Here is a 21,962-nt window from a genome sequence, read left to right on the forward strand (position 1 = left end):
TACTAACTATGAGTTGCACTTTTCCTAAATTAATTGGAAATAATATGTATAAATGAATCAAACCTATAAAGGCTAGCTCAGCAGTTAAGAATGTACGCTGCTCCTGCGTAGGACCTGAGTTCAGTTCTGGGCACCCATAACTGGTGGTGACTTATATCAGAGATACTGTAATTCCAACTCCAGAGGACCTGGTGCCCTTTTCTGGTCTATATGAATACCTATGCTAACACATACATGTACTACCTTCCTACACATACATATACAGACATATATTTTTTTTAAAAAAACAATTACTTTTTTTAAATTACATGTATTGCTAGCTTTACTTAAAATGCATATTACTGGGCTCTTTCCTGAACCTCCAGCAGTTAGGAGTCGATACTGTAACCCACTCCCAAGAACTTACTCTGCACAGTGTGTTTGACTAGTGCAGCTGTTGTTGTATTGGCATGCTACTCACCTGTCTCTCTACACTGGAAATCCTGTCCACACTGTGCTTGCCTTAGACAAGGTGTGGGGCTGTAACAGCTGGCCTCATCCCAGATATCACCAGTGCAGATGGTTCCTCCAAACTTGCTTGGCTGCAAGAGGCTCCGGTGTCGGTACTAAAATCAGAATGTGAACCAGACATAGTCTTGTCAATCAATCAACCAAGATCTGTGTAGGCAGGTCTCAGCTCAACATAAGGAATAACTGTTTTATGATTGAAAGCTGCCTTCAGGGCTGTCTTATAAGGGGACACACGAGCATGCACTGTGGCGTTCAGACAAAGGTGGCACAGTCGTCAGCTAGAATTCTGAATAAGAATGCAAAAGGCTGGGCCAAGCACTTTCTAAAAGTCCTCTTACATCTCTTCCCATATTCAACCAGTTACAAGGGTTTATCTTTCCAAGTTCATGGCTTCCCTCCTCTGGACAGCCTTCCCTAACTTGATCACGTACACTTTGGCTCCTCTGTCTTCCTTAGTAGTTGTCAAATAAGATGATGACTTAGCACCTGCCTGTTTGCCTACCTTGCCTAATGTCTCTGTGAGGAATTCACAGACTGAGATGGAGCAGTGATAAGAAATGAAGGAAAGACAGCCTTAGGTGGCATCACATGTTCAGGTACACTTTTAGAGCTGTTTTGCTCTTGCAGGGTTTATTTTATTTTTTTCTGGTCATGGTGTCTGCTCTTTGCTTGGTATATACCTATATGATCCAGATAGAAGTAGTCTCCTTCTTCCCTCCAGGCACAGAGGAAGATGGATAGAGCTGCCCATTTGCAGTAACTGCTTCAGGGATTGCTCTTGACAACCTGAGCCAATAATAGTTATCTCTATTGATTCTGTTTTGAGGAAAGTGACATTTCTAGAAATTATAGGCATCAAGTAACTACATACCTACAAAGTAGGGAAATATGGAGATTAAAGAGGAAATACCATTCAACCCCTGACTCCAGCCTTGACTACAGATTAGTGAGTACTTGTTGATATAAGACCAGGAAGGATTTAAATCCATGCCAATTTGGTGATCTAGATTTTCATGATAAAGGCTTTGTGGAAAATGTACAGAGGTCAGATAATGGTGTAGAAGCAAGAGGCCAAAAACTAGGACATTAAGAGAAATGTGAGGTCTCATGGCTGCCTTCTAGAAGCTTAAAGTCCAGTTGAGATAAAATATGTAATAATACAAAGCACATTCAACAGAAAGCATCCTTGGACTGATTGACAATGAAATGCTAGGCCTGTAGCATCTGTCTTTGACCTTGGCTCAGCAAAAGTCCTTCCTCCAAAAAAGTTATTAAGTCAGAAAGCAGAGATTTGAACATCTGTGAGTTACTTCTTAAATCTATGAGTTTGCCCAGATTTAAGCCTCTGCTCTGCCTTTCTCAGTGTTCAACCTCCTGACAGTGGACAATGGCGCCCATCCTCCATTTGTCTCTGAAAGCCAAACTAGACAATGTGTTTATATAAAACATTACTGTAGTAATGCAGGCATTACTGCAGCTCCTGGCACATGGAAAATACTTGATAAATGGTGACTATTAATGCCATCACCATCCTTCCTGTAGTATCTGCACTTAGAACAATGGCGTGTGCCTCCAGGTTCATTTCCGTCCATCCCCTGTTTACTAGGATGCCATCAAATAATGAAGGCCATGGATTGTGGGAAGGCAAGTGTCAATACTCCCTGGGGGACTTCTCTGTGCTGTTGCCTGTGGCTTGTGTCATAAAAAGCATAATTTCCTTTTCTATGTAGTAGATATTGTTTCTTTTCAGAAATTCTCATCTTTATTTGGGTGACAGTTGAGAGAGGGAGCTGTATTAATAAATAAAACAAAGGTGGTCTTTTAGTTAAATAATTAACAGGATCTCATTTCTTAAGGATTACTTCATAGACACATAAATCTTTCTAAGTATTTAAGGAAGTAATTCAATTTTTATATAAACTGTAAGAGGATTCCCTGTGCAATCTGATACCTAAACAAAAACAAATGAGGAAAAAGAAGGTTTAGTAGGTTATACCAAAGGGTATAACTCTGCATCTGTAAAAGATTTTAATTTCCCTCTATTTGTAAAGCATTCTGCTGAAAATATTAAAGGTTTTGTGATTACTTTGGACTTTCTCAGTAGCCCAAAGTGTTGTCATAATTTTTAAAAAGAAGGATGTACTAGGAGATCGCAGGCAGACACGGGGGAGAAGACACACAAAAAAGGAAACAATGTGTTTAGGGTGGGGGTAGATGCAGCCATAGGCTGAGCACTGTTGGCAGCCAGCACCAGTAGCTGAAGCAAAGCACACATTCTCCCTTGGAGTCTTCAGAAGGAGGCTGGCACTGCTTACACCTCTCTTGCTTTCCTCTGACCTCCAGGATCCAGAGGACAATTGTCTATTAGGTAAAGCTACCATGTTTGTAGAAATGTATTATTGTTGACTTGGAAAATTAATACTTATCAAGAGATATTTTTATTTCTCTTTATTACTGAGCCATCTAGCAGTCCTTCCAGATGACCCTCATCAGAGGACAAATGTTGAGTAGGACCCAGAAACTCCGGGAAGCTTCTTTGTATCTGTGTTATGGTGACTGTTTTCCTGTGTCATAACACAGATACTTTCATTAGCCACATCTCATGATGTCTTATAAATAAAAACAAGAGAGGCAGACACAAGCCTCACTGACACCCAGGTACCTAAGGTTTCCCAACACCTATATTCAGATCTAGTTTCTCCCAAGAGCCCTAGATATATGGTCCCCACTGCTTATTTCCCATTGGTACCTAATGCAGAAATAAGATGGGTGACACCTTGAGGTGTTCCTAGGTGACTTACCTTTTTGTTCTGACATGGAAAACAATCTGTCCATTCTGACCAGTCACTCAACCGACAGGCAATTGCTTCTGGGGTCACAGCTCGGGTGACCCGCCTTTAAAGAGATATAAGACTCTGCATCAATTGTAAGATTCAAAACTAAAGCAAAAGAGAAACTTGTACACACTTTTCCTCCTGGTTAAAGCATGCTTTGTCAGAAATGAACAGAGAATATCATACTCCCATTAAAGGTTGATATGATGCTTGAAAGTTTAAATAAACTACTGAGGCAGGCAGTTTAAAAGGATGGACTAGTCCAGCATGGCTGAAGTTGAACACACCCTTTCCCTGCAAAGCAGTTGGTCTCTCTGCCCTAGCAATACATCTTTGGATTAGAAATGAGCTAAACTGTTTTTAGTTGTAGACACAGTCAGGCAAACTGTGTTTTCAGATTGAATTTTTAGGGGATTATGCATGACTGCATGTGCATGATTAAAGTTGTGGGATGCAAGACAATGTCTGCACACAAGGCCCAAATTTCTACCTGTCAATCAATAGTTATGAGAGTATAAACCACCAAACCCTGCCTCTAGCAAGCTGTCTTCTTGAACTTGCAAAAGGAAGCCATGAGAAGTAACTTTGGGCTCTTGAGTAATCATGCCAAGGCTGCTGCTCCCAGGCAGGGTACTCTGCAACATGCTTATGAGTAAAATTCTTCACTATATTGCTAGTTGTGCGTACTTCTGTTCCTTGAACAAGATACCAAGAGCCTGAGATATAGCCAGACCAAACAACAAGCACCATCAACAAGCACCATTCCTTTACATCTTTAACAATAACTCAACCCAACAATTCCTTTACATCTTTGCCAAATAACTCAAATGATTAGCATTTCAGAGAATGAGTCCTCGGGGTGAGTGAAAAAAACTGTTTTTCATGAGCCAAAGAAGCAGAAACTTGGAGCAGACAGATGCAGCTAGGTAGGCAGGGAACACCTGAGTGTAGGATTGCCTGGGGGACAGTCTACCAGAGTCCCACCTGCACCCAGGAGCCTGGCAGCACTGCCACAGTCCTCTGTGCATCTATCCTACCAGGGGATATCTGCCCTGCAGGGAGCCCCTCATTTAGAAGGAGTCCCCCATTTAGAGGTGAGGCTGCCATCTTTGCTTCTGTGACTAAGCAGACAGGTGCAGCCAGGAACAAAGAGAACACCAGAGGGTAAGATCACTTGGGACTCGGTCCACCAGGGCCCCACTTGCAGCCAAGAGCTGGGCAACCCCACAGCACTGTGTGCCAGGGGAAAGCCCAGGGTTGCTGATATAAGCTTGCAGGCACACAGGAGGGACAAGCACCAGCCAGTGACAACAGAACCAACCAATATCAGAAATAACTAGCTGGCAAAAGGCAAAGGTAGGAACATTACTAACAGAAATCAAGGCAATATGGCACCATCCGAACCCAATTCTCCCACAACAGCAAATCTTGGATACCGCAACACACCAGAAATGCAAGATTTGGATTTAAAATCACAGCTCATGATGCTGATAGAAGGCTTCAAGAAGGACATAAATAACTCCCTTAAAGAAATACAAAAGAACACAATTAAACAGGGAGAAGCCCATAAAGAACTACAGGAAAACACAACAAAGCAGGTGAAGGAATTGTACAAAACCATCCAGCATCTAAAAATGGAGGTAGAAACAATAAAGATATCACAAAAGGAAACAACTCTGGACATAGAAAACCTAGGAAAGAAATCAGGAGTCATGGATCCAAGCATCAACAACAAAATACAATAGATAGAAGAGAGAATCTCAGATGCAGAAGATACCATAGAATGCAATGACACAGTAGTCAAAGAAAATGCAAAATGCCAAAAGCTCCTGACCCAAAACATCCAGGAAATCCAGGACAAAATGAGAAGTCCAAACCTAAAGATTATAGGTATAGAAGAGAGTGAAGATTTCCAATCTAAAGATCCAGTAAATGTCTTCAACAAAATTATAGAAAAAAACTTCCCTAACCTAAGAAAGAAATGCCCATGAACATATAAGAAGCCTACAGAACTCCAAATAGATCTGATCAGAAAAGAAATTCCTCCCATCACATAATTATTAAAATACCAAATGTACTAAACAAAAAAATATTATAAGCAGTAAGGGAAAATGGTCAAGTAACATATAAAGGTAGGCCCATCAGAATTACACCAGATTTCTCACCAGAGACTATGAAAGCCAAAAGAGCCTGGGCAGATGTCATACAGATTCTAAGGGAATACAAATGCCAACCCAGACGGCTATATCCAGCAAATCTCTCAATTACCAGAGAGAAACCAAGGTATCCCATGACAAAAACAAATTTACACAGTATCTTTCCATAAATCCATCCCTTCAAAGGATAATGAATGGAAAACGGCAACAAAAGGAGGGAAACTACACACTAGAAAAAGCAAAAAATTAATCTTCTTTCAACAAACCCAAAAGAAGATAACCACACAAACATAAAAATTAGTATCAAAAAATCAAAAATAATAGGAAGCAAAAATCACTATTCCTTAATATCTCTTAACATCAATGGTCTCAATTCACCAATAAAACAATATAGACTAAGAGACTGGATACATAAACAGGACCCAACATTTTGCTGCATACAGGAAACACATCTCAATGTACAAGACAAACATGACTTCAGAGTAAAATGCTGGAAAACAGTTTTTCAAGCAAATGGTCCCAGGAAACAAGCTGGAGTAGCCATTCTAATATCCAATAAAATAGACTTTCATCTCACTAAAATCGGGGACTAGACAAGGCTGCCCCCTCTCTCCTTATCTTTTCCATATTGTACTTGAAGTACTAGCTAGGGCAATTAGACAACATAAGGAGGTCAAAGGAATACAAATTGGGAATGAAGAAGTCAAACTATCACTATTTGCAGATAACATGAGAGTCTACCTAAGTGACCCAAAAAACTCCTACAGCTGATAAACAACTTCAGCAAAGTGGCAGGCTGTAAATTCAGCTCAAGCAAATCAGTAGCCTTCCTATACTCAAAGGATAAGAAGGCTGAGAAAGAAAGTAGGAAAATGACACCATTCACAATAGCCACAAACAATATAAAGTACCTTGGGGTGACTCTGACCAAACAAGTGAAAAATCTGTATGACAAGAACTTCAAGTCTCTGAAGAAGGAAATGGAAGAAGACCTCAGAAAATGGAAAAATCTTCCATGCTCATGGATTGGCAGGATTAATAAAGTTAAAATGGCCATTTTGCCAAAAGCAATATACAGATTCAACGCAATACCCATCAAAATCCCAACTCAGTTCTTCATAGAGTTAGAAAGAGCAATTCTCAAATTCATCTGGAATAAGAAAAAACCAGGATAGCTGAAACTATTCTCAACAACAAAAGAAATTCTGGGGGAATCAGTATCCCTGACCTCAGGCAATACTACAGAGCAATAGTTTTAAAAACTGCATGGTATTGGTACAGTGACAGGCAGGCAGATCAATGGAACAGGATTGAAGATCCAGAAATGAACCCACACACCTATAGCCACTTGATCCTAGACAAAGGGGCTGAAAACATATAGTGGAAAAAAGATAGCCTTTTCAACAAATGATGCTGGTTCAATTGGAGGTCAGCATGCAGAAGAATGCGAATTGATCCATCTTTGTCTCCTTGTACTAAGCTCAACTCCAAATGGATCAAGAACCTCCACATAAAGCCAGACACTCTGAAGCTAATAAAAAAGAAACTGGGGAAGACCCTTGAGGACATCAGTACAGGGGGAAAGTTCCTGAACAGAACACCAACAGCTTATGCTCTAAGATTAAGAACTGACAAATGGGACCTCATAAAATTACAAAGTTTCTGTAAGGCAAAGGACACCATCAAAAGGACAAATCGGCAACCAACAAATTGGGAAAAGATCTTCATCAACCCTACATCAGATAGAGGGCTAATATTCAATATATACAAAGAAATCAAAAAGTTAGACCCCAGAAAACCAAATAACCCTATTACAAAATGAGGTACAGAGCTAAACAAAGAATTTTCACCCGAAGAACTTCAGATGGCTGAGAAGCATCTTAAAAAATGTTCAACATCATTAATCATTAGGGAAATGCAAATCAAAATAACCTGAGATTTCACCTTACACCAGTCAGAATGGCTAAGATTAATAACTCAGGAGACAGCAGGTGTTGGCAAGAATGTGGAGAAAGAAGAACACTCTTCCACTGCTGGTGAGGTTGCAAATTGGTACAACCACTCTGGAAATCAGTCTGGTGGTTCCTCAGAAAACTGGGCACGTCACTTCCAAAAGATCCTGCTATACCACTCCTGGGCATATACCCAGAGGATTCCCCAGCATGTAATAAGGATACGTGCTCCACTATGTTCATAGCAGTCCTATTTATAATAGCCAGATGCTGGAAAGAACCCAGGTATCCCTCAACAAAGGAATGGATACAAAAAATGTGGTATATATACACAATGGAGTTCTATTCAGCCATTAGAAACAATGAATTCATGAAATTCTTAGACAAATGGATGGAACTGGAGAACATCATACTAAGTGATGTAATGCAGTCTCAAAAGATCAATCATGGTATGCACTCACTAATAAGTGGATATTAGCCTAGAAAACTTCAGACGAATTTCCCTTAAGAATATTGATGCAAAAATACTCAATAAAATTCTTGCCAACCAAATCCAAGAACACATCAAAATGATCATTCACCATGATCAAGTAGGCTTCATCCTAGAGATGCAGGGATGATTCAATATACAGAAATCCATCAATGTAATCCACTACATAAACTCAAAGGAAAAAAAAACACATGGTCATTTCATTGGATGCTGAAAAAGCATTTGACAAAATTCAGCATCCTTTCATGTTAAAAGTCTTGAAAAGAACAGGAATTCAAGGCCCATACCTAACCGGTAAAAGCAATATACAGCAAACCAGTAGCCAACATCAAACTAAATGGAGAGAAACTTGAAGCAATCCCATTAAAATCAGGGACTAGACAAAGCTGCCCTCTCTCTCCATATTTATTCAATATAATACTTGAAGTTCTAGCTAGAGCAATTAGACAACAAAAGGAGGTCAAAGGCATGAAAATTGGAAAGGAAGAAGTCAAATTATCACTATTTGCAGATGATATGATAGTATACTTAAGCGACCAAACAGCTCCACCAGAGAACTCCTACAACTGACAAACAATTTCAGCAAAGTAGAAAAAAGATAGCCTTTTCAACAAATGGTGGTGGTTCAACTAGCAGCTAGCTTACAGAAGAATGCAAACCAATCCATTCTTATCTCCTTTTACTAAGCTTAAGTCCAAGTGGATCAAGGACCTCCACATAAAACCAGACACACTGGAACTAATAGAAAAGAAACTGGGGAAGAACCTTGAGCACATGGGCACAGGGGAAAATTTCCTGAACAGAACACCAATAGCTTATATTCTAAGATCAAGTATTAATAAATGGGACTTCATAAAATTACAAAGTTTCTGTAAGGCAAAGGACTCTGTTAATAGGACAAAACAGCAACCAACAAATTTGGAAAAGATCTTTACCAACCCTATATCTGACAGAGGGCTAATATCCAATATATACAAAGAACTCAAGAAGTTAGACTCCAGAAAGCCAAATAACCCTATTAAAAATGGGGTACAGAGCTACACAAAGAATTTTCGCCTGAGGAATATCGAATGGCTGAGAAGTACCTAAAGAAATGTTCAACATCTTTAGTCAGCAGGGAAATGAAAATCGAAACAACCCTGAGATTTCACCTCACACCAGACAGAATGGCTAAGATCAAAAACTCAGGAGACTAGTACAAGGAGATGAGAATGGATCAATTCGAATTCTTCTGCATGCTGACCTCCAGTTGAACCAGCACCATTTGTTGAAAAGGCTATCTTTTTTCCTTTCAACTCCTTTGAGTTGAGTTTTCATCAAAAAATGAAAACATCTTTTGAATGGTTTCAGCTCCTCTATCAAAGATCAAGTGACCATAATTCTGTGGGTTCATTTCTGGGTCTTCAATCCTATTCCATTTATCTACCTGCCTGTCATTGTAGCAATACCATGCAGTTTTTAACACTATTGCTCTGTAGTACTGCTTGAAGTCCAGAATACTGATTCCCCCAGAAGTTCTTTTACTGTTGAGAATAGTTTTAGCTATCCTAGGTTTTTTGTTATTCCAGATGAATTTGAGAATTGTTCTTTCTAACTCTATGAAGAAATGAGTTGGGATTTTGATGGGAATTGCAATGAATCTGTATATCACTTTTGGCATGATGGCCATTTTTACTATAGTAATCCTGCCAATCCATGAGCATAGAAGATTTTTCCATTTTCTGAGATCTTCGATTTCCTTCTTCAGAGACCTGAAGTTCTTGTCATACAGATCTTTCACTTGTTTGGTTAGAGTTAAACCAAGATACTTTATATTGTTTGTGGCTATTGTGAAGAGTGTCGTTTCCCTAATTTCTTTCTCAGCCTGCTTATCCGTTGAGTATAGGAAGGCTACTGATATGCTTGAGTTCATTTTATAACCAGCCACTCTGCTGAAGCTGTTTATCAGCTGTAGGAGTTCTCTGGTGGAGTTTTTTGGGTCACTTAACTACACTATCATATCATCTGCAAATAGTGATAGTTTGACTTCTTCCTTTCCAATTTGTATCCCTTTGACCTCCTTATGTTGTCTAATTGCTCTAGCTAGAACTTCAAGTACTATATTGAAAAGATATGGAGAGAGAGGGCAGCCTTGTCTAGTCCCTGATCCGACAGAGGCCTAATATCCAATATATACAAAGAACTGAAGAAGTTAGACCCCAGAGAACCAGATAACCCTATTAAAAATGGGGTACAGAGTGAAACAAAGAATTTTCACCTGAAGAACTTCGGATGGCTGAGAAGCACCTTAAGAAATGTTCAACATCATTAGTCATTAGGGAAATGCAAATCAAAACAACCCTGAGATTTCACCTCACACCAGTCAGAATGGCTAAGATTAAAAACTCAGGAGACAGCAGGTGTTGGTGAGGATGTGGAGAAAGAGGAACACTCCTCCACTGCTAGCAGGAATGCAAGTTGGTACAACCACTCTGGAAATCAGTCTGGCAGTTCCTCAGAAAACTGGGCATGACACTTCCAGAGGACCCTGCTATACCACTCCTGAGCATATACCCAGAGGATTCCCTGGCATGCAATAAGGACACATGCTCCACTATGTTCATAGCAACCTTATTTATAATAGCCAGAAGCTGGAAAGAGCCCAGATGTCCCTCAATGGAGGAATGGATACAGAAAATATGGTATATTTATACAATGGAATACTACTCAGCAATTAAAAACAATGAATTCATGAAATTCTTAGGCAAATGGTTGGAACTGGAAAATATCATCCTAAGTGAGGTAACTCATTCACAAAAGAACACACATGGAATGCAGTCACTGGTAAGTGGATATTAGCCCAAAAGTTCTGAATACCCAAGACACAACTCACATATCAAATCATTCCCAAGGAAGGAAGGAAGGAGAGGGCCCTGGTCCTGGAAAGGCTTGATCCAGCACTGTAGGGGATTACCAGGACAAAGAAGTAGGAGGGGGTTGACTGGGGAATGGGCAGAGGGAAGAGCGCTTATGGGACTTATGGGTAGGGGGAAACCAACCGGGAGAGGGAAAATCATATGGAATGTAAACAAATAATATAGAAAATAAATAAATAAATAAATAAACAAACAAACAGAGGAGACAGCAGGTGCTGGCGAGGATGTGGAAAAAGAGGAACACTCCTCCACTGCCGGTGGGATTGCTAGCTGGTACTACCACTCTGGAAATCAATATGGGGGTTCCTCAGAAAACTGGGCATGATCCTACCAGAGGACCCTGTTATACCACTCCTAGACATATACCTAGGATATTCCCCAGCATGTAATAAGGACACATGCTCCACTATGTTCATAGCAGCCCTATTTATAATAGCCAGAAGCCGGAAAGAACCCAGATGTCCCTCAATAGAGTAATGGATACATAAAATGTGGTATATTTACACAATGGAATACTACTCAGCTATTAAAAACAAAGATCTCATGAAATTCACAGGCAAATGGGTGGAACTGGAAAATATCATCCTAAGTGAGGTAACCCAATCAAAAAGGAACATACACGGTATGCACTCACTTATAAGTGGATATTAGCCCAGAAGTTCAGAATACCCAAGACACAATTCACATATCAAATTATGCCCAAGAAGGAGAGGCCCCTGGTCCTGGAAAGGCTCAATGCAGCATTGTAGGGGGATACTAGGACAGGGAAATGGGAAGGGGGTTGATTGGGGACCAGGGGAAGGGGAGAGGGCTTATGGGACTTTCCGGGAGGGGGAACTAAGAAAGGGGAAATCATTTAAAATGTAAATAAAGAATACATTTAATTTTTAAAAAAAAAAGAAGCAGAAACTTCTTCAGTGGTTAGACACAAATTGAGACCAGGGTCTGGCTTCAAATACTTATGGTACTTAGCATCTCTAACCTATTGTCTCATTGGTAAAACTACATTAAAATAGCATTACCCAAAATAGTTACTGAAAAGTACATGAAAGTATTTATAAAATGTTTGCTAAAAAGTTGTCTTTAAGTGCTGTGTGCTGTGGTATTACCTAGACCATTTCATTTGATCTTTATAATCATCCTAGGAGGTAAATACCATGTCTCTATTTTATTTTACTAGAGATAGAATCTATGGTTATATCTTAGATTGACCTTCTCAACCTCCTAAACTATAGAAACAAAAACATTTGACCTTAAAGTAACTGGGCCTGGCTGGAGATGCAATCTGGTAGTAGAGTGTTTGCCTCTCATGTTCAATCAAAAGCACTTAGAAAAGGCCACCAGCTCCTGCAATTTGTGATTCCTGTACCAACCAAAATGAGCGACGGCTTTGATTTACAACTCAAGCAATAGCTCTTCCTCCAATCAACCATCATGCTGGCACTCTGAGTTCTTTGTGCCCCTTCCTGTTTCCCATAGAATCTGCTCATAGCTGCTCTGAGCCCACTGCTGCTGCCCCTGTCCCTGTCCCTGTCCCTGCCTCTGACCCCTGCCCGTCCCTGCCTCTACCCCTGCTCCTGCCCAGCCACAGCTTGTAGCTCAATGATTCCTTTGACTTATCCTGACACCAAATCTTCCACCAGTTCAACAAGAAGCCCATTATCCAATGATTTTTTTTTTTTTATATATACAGACTTCATTCGATGGCGGTGACTCTGAACTCTCCCTAGGTATGTTTCCTGCGTCACACCCACCCAAGAACCCATTTGCTGTCCCTGTGCTCAGTTCATAGTTATATGTCAGCATCATCGCAGCTGTCAGTGCTGGAAGGAGAAGTTTTCTGACCACCACACAATTTTACTGATTTTTTAAAATATATACTCTCAATGTTTAATTAGCATGCTTACAATATTGGTGAAATTCTTGTCCTCACCAGTCTAAACCCTTGGAATTCAGGTCCTATATCCGTTGCTACTGAATTCCTTCTGTCATAGATAGGCCTAGGGTAGATATTCAGAAAGTACTGAAATGGAGGAAAAGGAGAAAGAGAATATGGAAGATGATACGGGTAGAGGGATGGAGGGAGGAGGCAGAGAGGGAAGGAAAAATAAAGTCAATTTCTGAGTAATGTACAGTGACATTTTTAAGAGATTTGTTTGAACCCAATTCCTAGTTAGAACTAAATTAAATAATCTTGACATCTAAAAATGCTGACAGCTCATGAACTTTTGTTTTCTGATATACTTTCCTAAAATAAAAGAATGTTTTGAAGAAACATGGAGAGAATTTGCAGGCCAAAGATTTGGAGGTTGAAGAGAGCTTGCATTAGCTATGCACCTCACTACAGAATTGTCAAGATAATGTCACTGTAAGTCCCCAGCCTGAGCTGTGATGTCACAATGAATGGAAACAGTAAAGCCAGATAGAGCTGAAAGCAGGAGCCCAAACAGCAGTGCCACATTGCTGTGGCTTCCAAAGCTCATGACATGATGTCTAGACAGAAGCCCTCGGTAATGCTATCACAGAGGCCAGACACTGAAGGAACTCCAGGACTGCCATTAAATCACCTCCAGCCAACGCGAACAACACTCTCCCATCATTTTAATGAATTTTTAAGTGTAGTTCATTTTTGATGATTACACAAGTAATGCAGTCACATTAAAGAAAGTATAATGACAATTATAAAAATATTATTTCAAATCTTACCACCATTAATATTTTATTATATTTCTTTCCATTCTATTTTCATAATATAGTTGAGGGCATACTGAATATCATGTCGTATATCTTGATTTTTTTGCACTTAATACAGAAGAGATATAAAGAATTTATGACTCCGTATTGCTTTACTACCCTACAATAATAGATACTTGAGCTCTGTGTTTTTCTGAATTGCAGGTTATTTACTGACAATATGTCCTGTAGAATGGAGTGGATGATTTTAAAGCTTATGACACATATTGCCAAATACCTTTCCCAGGGAGTTGTATCCATTTTTAAATGATGTAATGCTTATGGTTTGGTGTGATTCCTGCCTCAAAGTTTTCCTATGTGGAGACTGAGTTCCCAGCAATGTACGGTTGAGGTGAGGGAATCTCTTTGTGGTAGGATCTACTGGGCAGTGTTACATCATGGAGCACCCATCCTTATGAAGTGATTACTGGCCTCTGCATGGCTGGTCCTGTGAAAATGTCTTGTTATGCAAGGAGTGGCCTAGACATTCATTCTCCAGCCTCTTGCTTTCTGCTTCACCATGTGTTCTGTTCTACAATATGTTTCTAGCGTGATGCCATCTGCCATGTTTTGGCTGAGCCAGAGGCCATCACCCAGCCAAGAAATGCCAGCAGTATATTCTCAAACCTCCAGAACTGCAAGTGAAATAACCCTCTTCATTAAGTGCGTGTCTTTGGCTACAGCAGTGCAAACTGAATCAGTGACAGTTAAGGAGGCTCTGAGAATTCTGTGGCCTATGAAGTCTTGGCAAATAGTTCCAATGTATCTCCCAGCTACAGAACCTGCTCAGTCAGTAAGCAACTTAACCTGGAGTACCAGAACTTAGGGGCACATGAGTCTAGTCTGGGTTTGCTTCTAACTTGCTTGCTATCATTAGCAAGTTACTCTGAATGACTTAGTTTTCCTCATCTATTGAAATGGCACAAGTCAAATAGTGTTGTTGCACATTTCCCCAAAATTCATTCTCTAGTTTTAAAATGATGGAATGGGAACAGGACAAAGAAAAGTTCCGCAATCTATTTCTCTTGAATAAAAACTCCCTATAATGTGCCATCCACGCACATATAAAATGCCTGACAGTGTTTGGGGTTCTTTATCTTAATTTGCTCATTCCATTATTTCCCCCAATTATTTTGAATTCAGAACATTTTTTCACACATCTATAAGACTATCAAGCACAACTGAAGAAATGCTGAGATAACAGAAGTTTAGAGTCCATCAACCACACTTCTGATCCCAGGTTCTGCCAGTCACAACTGAAAACAGGGAGAGCAACTTGGTGAGCTTCTGAATGTGGCCTGAGATCATGTATGGAACCCTGTGCAGCAGCCTAGGACACACGCCAGTGTCCCCTGTCCTCTCAACTCAGCCATGTACAAACCTCTCCATCCTCATCAGAAACCTGCCCTGTACAGGGCTGTGGACCACTGAGATACTGTTTGTGTGTATGTGTGTGTGGGGGGGGGTGTCTGTGTGTGTATATGTACATGTGTATGTAAGTGTATGCATGTATGTGTGTGTGCATGTGGGTGAGTGTGGGTGTGTATATACACAAGACAGAGTCAGGATTAGATGTTTTCCTGAATTGCTCTGCACCTAAGTTTTTAATCCAAGTTCTCTCGCTGAACCTGACACTCACTGATTGGCTAGCCTGGCTGCCTAACAAACCCCGGGATCCACCTTCAGGTGCAGAGAATACAGCCATGGCTGTGCTCTTTTTTCTCCTGCAGTGCTAGGAGTCCAAACTCAGATCCTCCTGTGGTGCAGCAGGCACTTCTCTGTCTGAACCATCTTCCCAGTTCTCACCTACTTTTATATTAGGTTGGTTTGTTAAACAAAAAGTTGAAAATCCAGTTGAATGTACAACCGGAAAGTCAAATACTTGACCTCAGAATATAGTCACCTCAGCAACTTAAAAACAAACTAATTAACTACTTACTTATCCTAGGCTAGTAGGTCAGAAAGCCTATCTGATCATTCCAAGGGGGCCATCCTAATACACAGGCTCAGCTTACAGTCAAAGCTTAAAGCCAAAGTCACTAATGATATAATCTTGAGCTAATCCATTCAATTACATAGGAATTATATTGTGAGATGGAGATGTTTTAAACGTAGCTTTGAAACTGCTCCATCACCAGCACCCTCCTCGTTGCTAAGCCCACTAGAGAGTTTTCCAACTTCATCTGACTCTCTCTGTGTTAGCCTCTGGAAGCTTCCTTCTCCTGACTCCTCAACACAACCTCTGCTTGCTCTCTCGCTCAGTGACCAGTCCTTTGGGGATCTCTAAGAATGCGAGTTCTTCAGGACAAAGCCTTGCCTTTCTTTTCTGTCCTTGCTTTTCTTTCTTTCTTTCTTTCTTTTTTATTCATGATGCCATTCTCTGCATTCCAGCCTACCTCCTTCAGTCCCCATTCATCACAAACTGCTTCCCATGACAGGAGCATGGCAACTGCTGATCCCTCCGCACCGCCCTCTTCACCCAGCTTCTCCCAAGCTTCACAGTGTAGATCCTTCCCCTACAGAGAATGTCACCCAGCCAATTTATCTTTGGATCTCTTTCTCTCTGTCAATGTGTTCTGTTGATTCCTCCATAGAATTCTTCACAATTTTAGATGAAATGTTGTGTTTACATGTTTGCTGTCTGAGTCCATGACTTGCTTTTCTGTTGCTGTGCTAAGACACCGTGACCCACGCAACTCATAGAAGAAAGAGTTTATGGGCCTCACAGTTTCAATGGGTGAACCATGACCATAATGGCAAAGGTATGGAGCACAGTAGGAGGGAGGCAGGCGTAGCGCTGGAGCTCAGTGCACAACAGCATGATCCACAGACATGATATAGAGATGCAAAGCAAATGGGAATGGTGTGGGCTTTGAAAATCTCCAAGCCTGCTGTCAGTAACGCAGCTCCTCCAACAGGGCCACGCCTTCTAATATTTCCCAAGCAGTCTACCAACAGGGGACCAAGTATTCGGATACATGAGCCTAGGAGAAGCGTTCTCATTCAAACCAGCACAGCCTGCAAATTACATGAGGATCAGGATATCATTTGCTTATTTTACTACCTAGCAACTACTATATCTAGGATATTTACTTACTAAATAAAGAACAAACGAATGATACAAACAAGTATCTGCAAGTCACATAGTATTCCACTCACACTTTTCATTCCAAGCTTGTACCCGGCTTTTCTGTATAATTCATGCCAGTGCTATTGGATGCGTCGCTTAGAGTTCGTTACTCTGAATATCAATCTCTATATTACTGTGACTCACTTTTGAGTCACAGCCACCCAATTGCATATGCTAATTAGAAGACCATATTAGTCCCAGTCATCTTGATGACTGCTGAGAACATTCACATGGCTCTGGCCCAGACACTTGGGCAAACACACTTTGATACCCATAACGGCAATAAAATAAAAAGAAGAAGCTTGATTGACACTTCCTTGGCATCCATGACATGAGGGGGTCTATTAAAGAAGTGATGATTCCATTGGATGCTTAGGGGAGGTTTGTGCTCCCTCTGGGAGTGGGGTCTTCATTTAACGCTTCTCCAGTCCCCCTGACAAATTCTGGGTTTTGTCAGTGTAAATGATAGGATGGAACTCTTTAAGTTATCTTAACTCCAAGTTAAATCTTTGACTTGCTTATCAAAGCAAGGGCTTATTTTTGAAGAGGTAATTTGTTTTATTTTCTTGATGTGAAGGACTGGTGATCGGTCTGGTGATAGGGTTGGTCCACAGGCTGGAAGGCCACCTGTGCTACCACACATCTCTGTGGAATGAACCAAATTGCTCTGTTCTTCCCTGGTCTTCAATTCGAAGAATAATACAAAAGCAAGTTTAGAAGGATGCAGTGACTATTAAGTTCACCAATGCTCGTGAAATGCCTGCTGAGAAATGTTGTTGCCAAAAGTCTCCCCCTCTTCCTGGCACTCAGTTCTCCTCTATAGCATGAGTTGATTAAACTAAATGTTAAGTATTGTGTAATTCCGACACTTTCAGAACAAGAATTTTAAAAATTCATTGACAAAAATGCATTCTGATAAATGTCAAAGAAAGTTTTACAGATGAAGTAACAATTTTTTTGAGAATGAAGTAACAATATTAGAAGAGATATACTATCATTTGAACATAGGCTGTGGTAAGTTTGCGCTATACATTATAAATCTTACAGGGAAACAACAAAAATAAAGTAGACTATTTACTCTATCCATTTAAAATTATAAGATGCTAAATTTAAAAGATGATTTCAGAAAGAGAAAAATATGGAAACAAGATGTAGGAACAATAAGAAATAGGAAGATGATGAACTCAAAGCCACCCTCCACCAATAATTACATTCAATGTAAGTAGCCTAATTATTATGACTAAAAGACAGAGACCGGGGCTGGAGTGGTAGCTCATATGAAACAGTGCCTATATGTATGTATAATACCCCAAGTTCAATAAAGAACCACCAAAAAAAAACAAAATAAAGTAATGATGATGATGATGATGATGATGATGGATAATCAACTAATTCCTTAAGGCAGAAATCATAATTAGACTAAATAAATAAAGCAGTTATCTTTGACTGCATGGTGATATATTTTAAAATTATGGTCATATAAACTAAAATAAATTATTAGATAGTCACTTGCATTGCAAACACAAGCAATAAGCAAACAAGAATGACTACATTACCATTAAACAAAATAAACTACAAATTAAAAATAATCATCTAAGATAATGAAAGCATTTCTCAATGCTGAAAGAGATGGTCATCAACAAGAGGGTCCTGTGAGGTAGCCCATCTTAATTGTCTGTGGTATTGCAGTCAGGATCACTGAAGAGAGGCTGAAGTTCACCCTCTGGGTATGTCTGTGAAAATCTTTCCAGGGAAACACAAGTGAGGAGAAAGGCCAATCAAGAATGTGTGTGAAACCATCATATGGGCTAAGGGCCCTGGCAGAATTAAAAGAAGCCAGACAAGAGCAGACATTCCCATCTCTGCATCCTCTCTGTCACGCAGTGAACCATTCTACTCCCCTTCATCATACAGACCCCGCTGTGATGTTCTGAAATGCCCCACCCTGTCGTGTGTGTGTGTGTGTGTGTGTGTGTGTGTGTGTGTGTGCATGGGTATATGTGTGCCATCATGCATGCATGTGCTTAATAACAGCTTTGAAAGACTCATACTGGTGGAATTGAAACAGATATAGACAAACCCACAAGAACAGCTGACTACTGTCTCCCTCTCTTAGTAATAGAAGAAAGAGCTGACTTTTTAATCCCCAGGCTGCCCAAGTGGACTTGATTGATTTAGATATATACTGAACAACTTGGAATATCCGCTAATGCTACATTCTTAGTCATAAAAGAAATCTCAATAAATTGAAAGAATTTCAATTTTAAATAAGCTTTATAAATAACACGCACCCAAAAAAATTACTTGTATAAGACATGTACTAGAAAATCACTGATTTTGCCACTAATTATAACAGCCTTCCATGGCTTTAAGATTGTATACTTATACAACCCTATTTCTATCAAGATATATAAAAAGCAAATGTTAATCATAAACTTACAAAGTAAATGTGTACCTTTAGTTGAACATTTGCATGCACATGTGTGGGTACACCTCTCTCTCTCTCTCTCTCTCTGTCTCTCTCTCTCTTTCTCTCTCTCTCTCTCTCTCTCTCTCTCTCTCTCTCTCTCTCTCTCTCTCTCTCTCACACATCTTCCATATTAAGGATCTTCTTGTGGAATTTTATTTGGGGAAAGAACAAGTGCTGTTGCTAAAAATACAACCAAAAGTTGATCCGGATAAATCTAGAAAACTCATGCCAATTGGCGCATTATAAATTTCTTCTTTCTGATTGCTGTCAAACATCCAAACAAATGGAAAATCCAACCCTAACAATGGTCCCAGCGCCATGCCTGCAGGCAGATCTTGGTGAGTGCTTGCTTCGTTGGGGTGTTGTCCCATTATTCTAGGGACTTGCTGGCATTTAATTCCTGGTCTTATTTTCCTCCCATTTCACAATCAAGTAAGATGAAGCCCTGAACAGTTACATAATTTGCTCAAGATCAAATAACTATTAATAGTAAGTGCCAGCACTGGGATTTGAACCCAGGAGAATGATTTTGTCCTGTAACTTTCTATTTTGAAAGCCAATGTCAGACGCGCTGGCAGCGAGCACTGTGATTTCTCCCTCAGCACTTTGTAAAGCACTGAATTGAATCTCTCTGCCTTAACGTGAAATTTGCCTCTCCACTGAACTGTCTTGTTTGATAAGTTCATCAAACATCAAGACTCTGTTCGTTTTCAGAAAGGATTATGATGATAAGCTTTTATAATTGAGAGTATCTCAGCTGAGATTTTCTTCACCACGGACCTCTTGCCTGTGTCTTCTAATTACTATTACAATGAATTTTATGATGTTTCAAAGCTGTATTTGTTTTAATACAAGCTACAGATTATCTGCTTGTAAAACCTGCTTCCCCTTCTGAACTGCTACTTAAAGGAAATCTCTCTTACTGTAGCATTTAATCCAGTGGTTCTCAACCTTCCTAATGCTGTGTCCCTTTAATACAGTTCCTTAGGTTGTAGTGACCACCACTGAAAAAATTATTTTTGTTTCTACCTCCTAATTGTAATTTTGCTACAGTTGTAAATCATAATGTTAATCTCTGACATGCAGGATATCTGATATGCGTCCCCTGTGAAAGGGTCATTTAACCCCTGCAAAGGGGTCGGGACGCGCAGGTTGAGGACCACTGATTTAAGTACTAATGATTCAAAATTAAATCAACTAATAAGAATTTCAATAAAATAACTCTATTTTAAACCTCCATCATTTGAAAGGCAAAGAATGCTTAAAGGCTGTCTGTCCCAAAGGTTAGATTAAGGTTCTGCTTAAGTACAATAAAATATTCAATAGTGAGATATAAATAATGGAGCCAGGTTGAAAATCTCAGAATGCAAGACACAGGAAAATGTTAGCTTTGTTGTTTCCTCAAAGCAAAGGTTTAGAATGGCATGGCCATGCCTCTCTGCAGGGTCTGGCTCTCACCCACAAAAATGTTTACATATATTATCTAAATATATCCCCCACCAGTGTAAGGTGGGATTGTTTTTTTGTTTTTTGTTTTTTGATTTTTGTTTTTGTTTTTTTACCATTTTCTCTTATAGATAGCCAAGTAGAAATTAACTGGCTCACATTGCTTGAGAAAAATGTGACTTATTAAATGCCTCCTACGTGCAGAGGAAATTTTAAATCCAGCATTTTATTACATCTGCATCAACTGTTGTAGAAAAGGTATTATCCGTCTCTGTTCACAGACAGGAAAATTGAGAAATCAGAGAGCTTAAACAACATGGTCTGGATTACCCCACTGCTAATATGTGTCTCCGTCTACAGACAGGAAAACTGAGAATCACAGAGATTAAACAACGTGGTCTGGGTTACCCCACTGCTGAGTGGGAATTGGTAGCTGGCTGATCACATTTTTACAAACTGGCTTTCCCTCTGCTCCACTCCTCCACTGGATTAGTAACAATATGAAAAGAGGTTATCTTCTATGCCAACACAACCCATTGCCAACATCACCGTGTCTTAGATCCCCAGCAGAGGACCTCAGTTTTGTGAGGACCCAAAGCCCACTTACTGGTTCACCTTCTCTTGTGCAGTTACCCCAGGGAGCCATGCCACCAAAGACAAGCCAAAGAAAGCAACTGCAAACATCTCATCCAGAAGTCACCATCTAGCATCTATGTAAAGAAGAGAACAGCCTACTTTAGAAGCCATAGATATCTCCAGGCTGTAACCCAAATTGTCTAAAATGGTCAGAAGTCCCTCAGTTCCCATTCAATGTGATTAATTAGTAACCAAGGTATTGATTAGCCAAACACCTTCAAAATGGCCCCAAGCCCTTTAGCCCTTCTTTTAAAAAAAAAAAAAATTGTCCATGTAGCTAAGGAAAGTTGATGTTTAACTAAAATCAGTTTATTGAAGAGTTTTGCTTCCAGAAAGACACAGGTGCTGTTTCAGGAATCCCAGTGTCTCCTAGTGGCTCCTGGAGCTTCTAAAATCAGACAAAGCTGTTGTTGAAGATAGTAGCAAGGCATAAGGCTCATTTGGTATGGACGCTCAGATCCAAGCATCCAGGGAGGTGCATGAATGCTAACAGTTACATAGAGCTTCTGCCATAGACCACCAAACATCTGGAGCCTGAGAGTGCACGTGATTCACTGGACTTTCTACTTTCAATACAAACACTGAGTATTATTAAGATCCAGCCTATTTATGTCTCAAGGAGACTAGATGTCTTAAAAATACATCTTCAGAATCTCTCTCTGGAATTATTATGCCAATCATAGCCAACAC

At 40.0% G+C, this 21,962-nt stretch overlaps 1 protein-coding gene across 1 annotated transcript in view; it reads right to left on the reverse strand.

Annotated features, from left to right (window-relative positions):
* C8a (complement C8 alpha chain) overlaps positions 1-21,320 on the reverse strand; it is a 63,013-nt gene extending 41,693 nt beyond the window's left edge. Inside the window, exons 1-3 of the mRNA XM_052175594.1 lie at positions 21,244-21,320; positions 3,312-3,405; positions 461-605 (exon numbers count right to left, since the gene is read on the reverse strand). Of these exons, the coding sequence (XP_052031554.1) occupies positions 461-605; positions 3,312-3,405; positions 21,244-21,320 (316 nt within the window). The remainder of the gene's footprint in view (positions 1-460; positions 606-3,311; positions 3,406-21,243) is intronic.
* Between the last annotated feature and the right edge of the window lie 642 nt (positions 21,321-21,962).

The sequence above is a fragment of the Apodemus sylvaticus genome, chromosome 3 (assembly GCF_947179515.1).
Source record: "Apodemus sylvaticus chromosome 3, mApoSyl1.1, whole genome shotgun sequence".
Classification (NCBI taxonomy): domain Eukaryota; kingdom Metazoa; phylum Chordata; class Mammalia; order Rodentia; family Muridae; genus Apodemus; species Apodemus sylvaticus.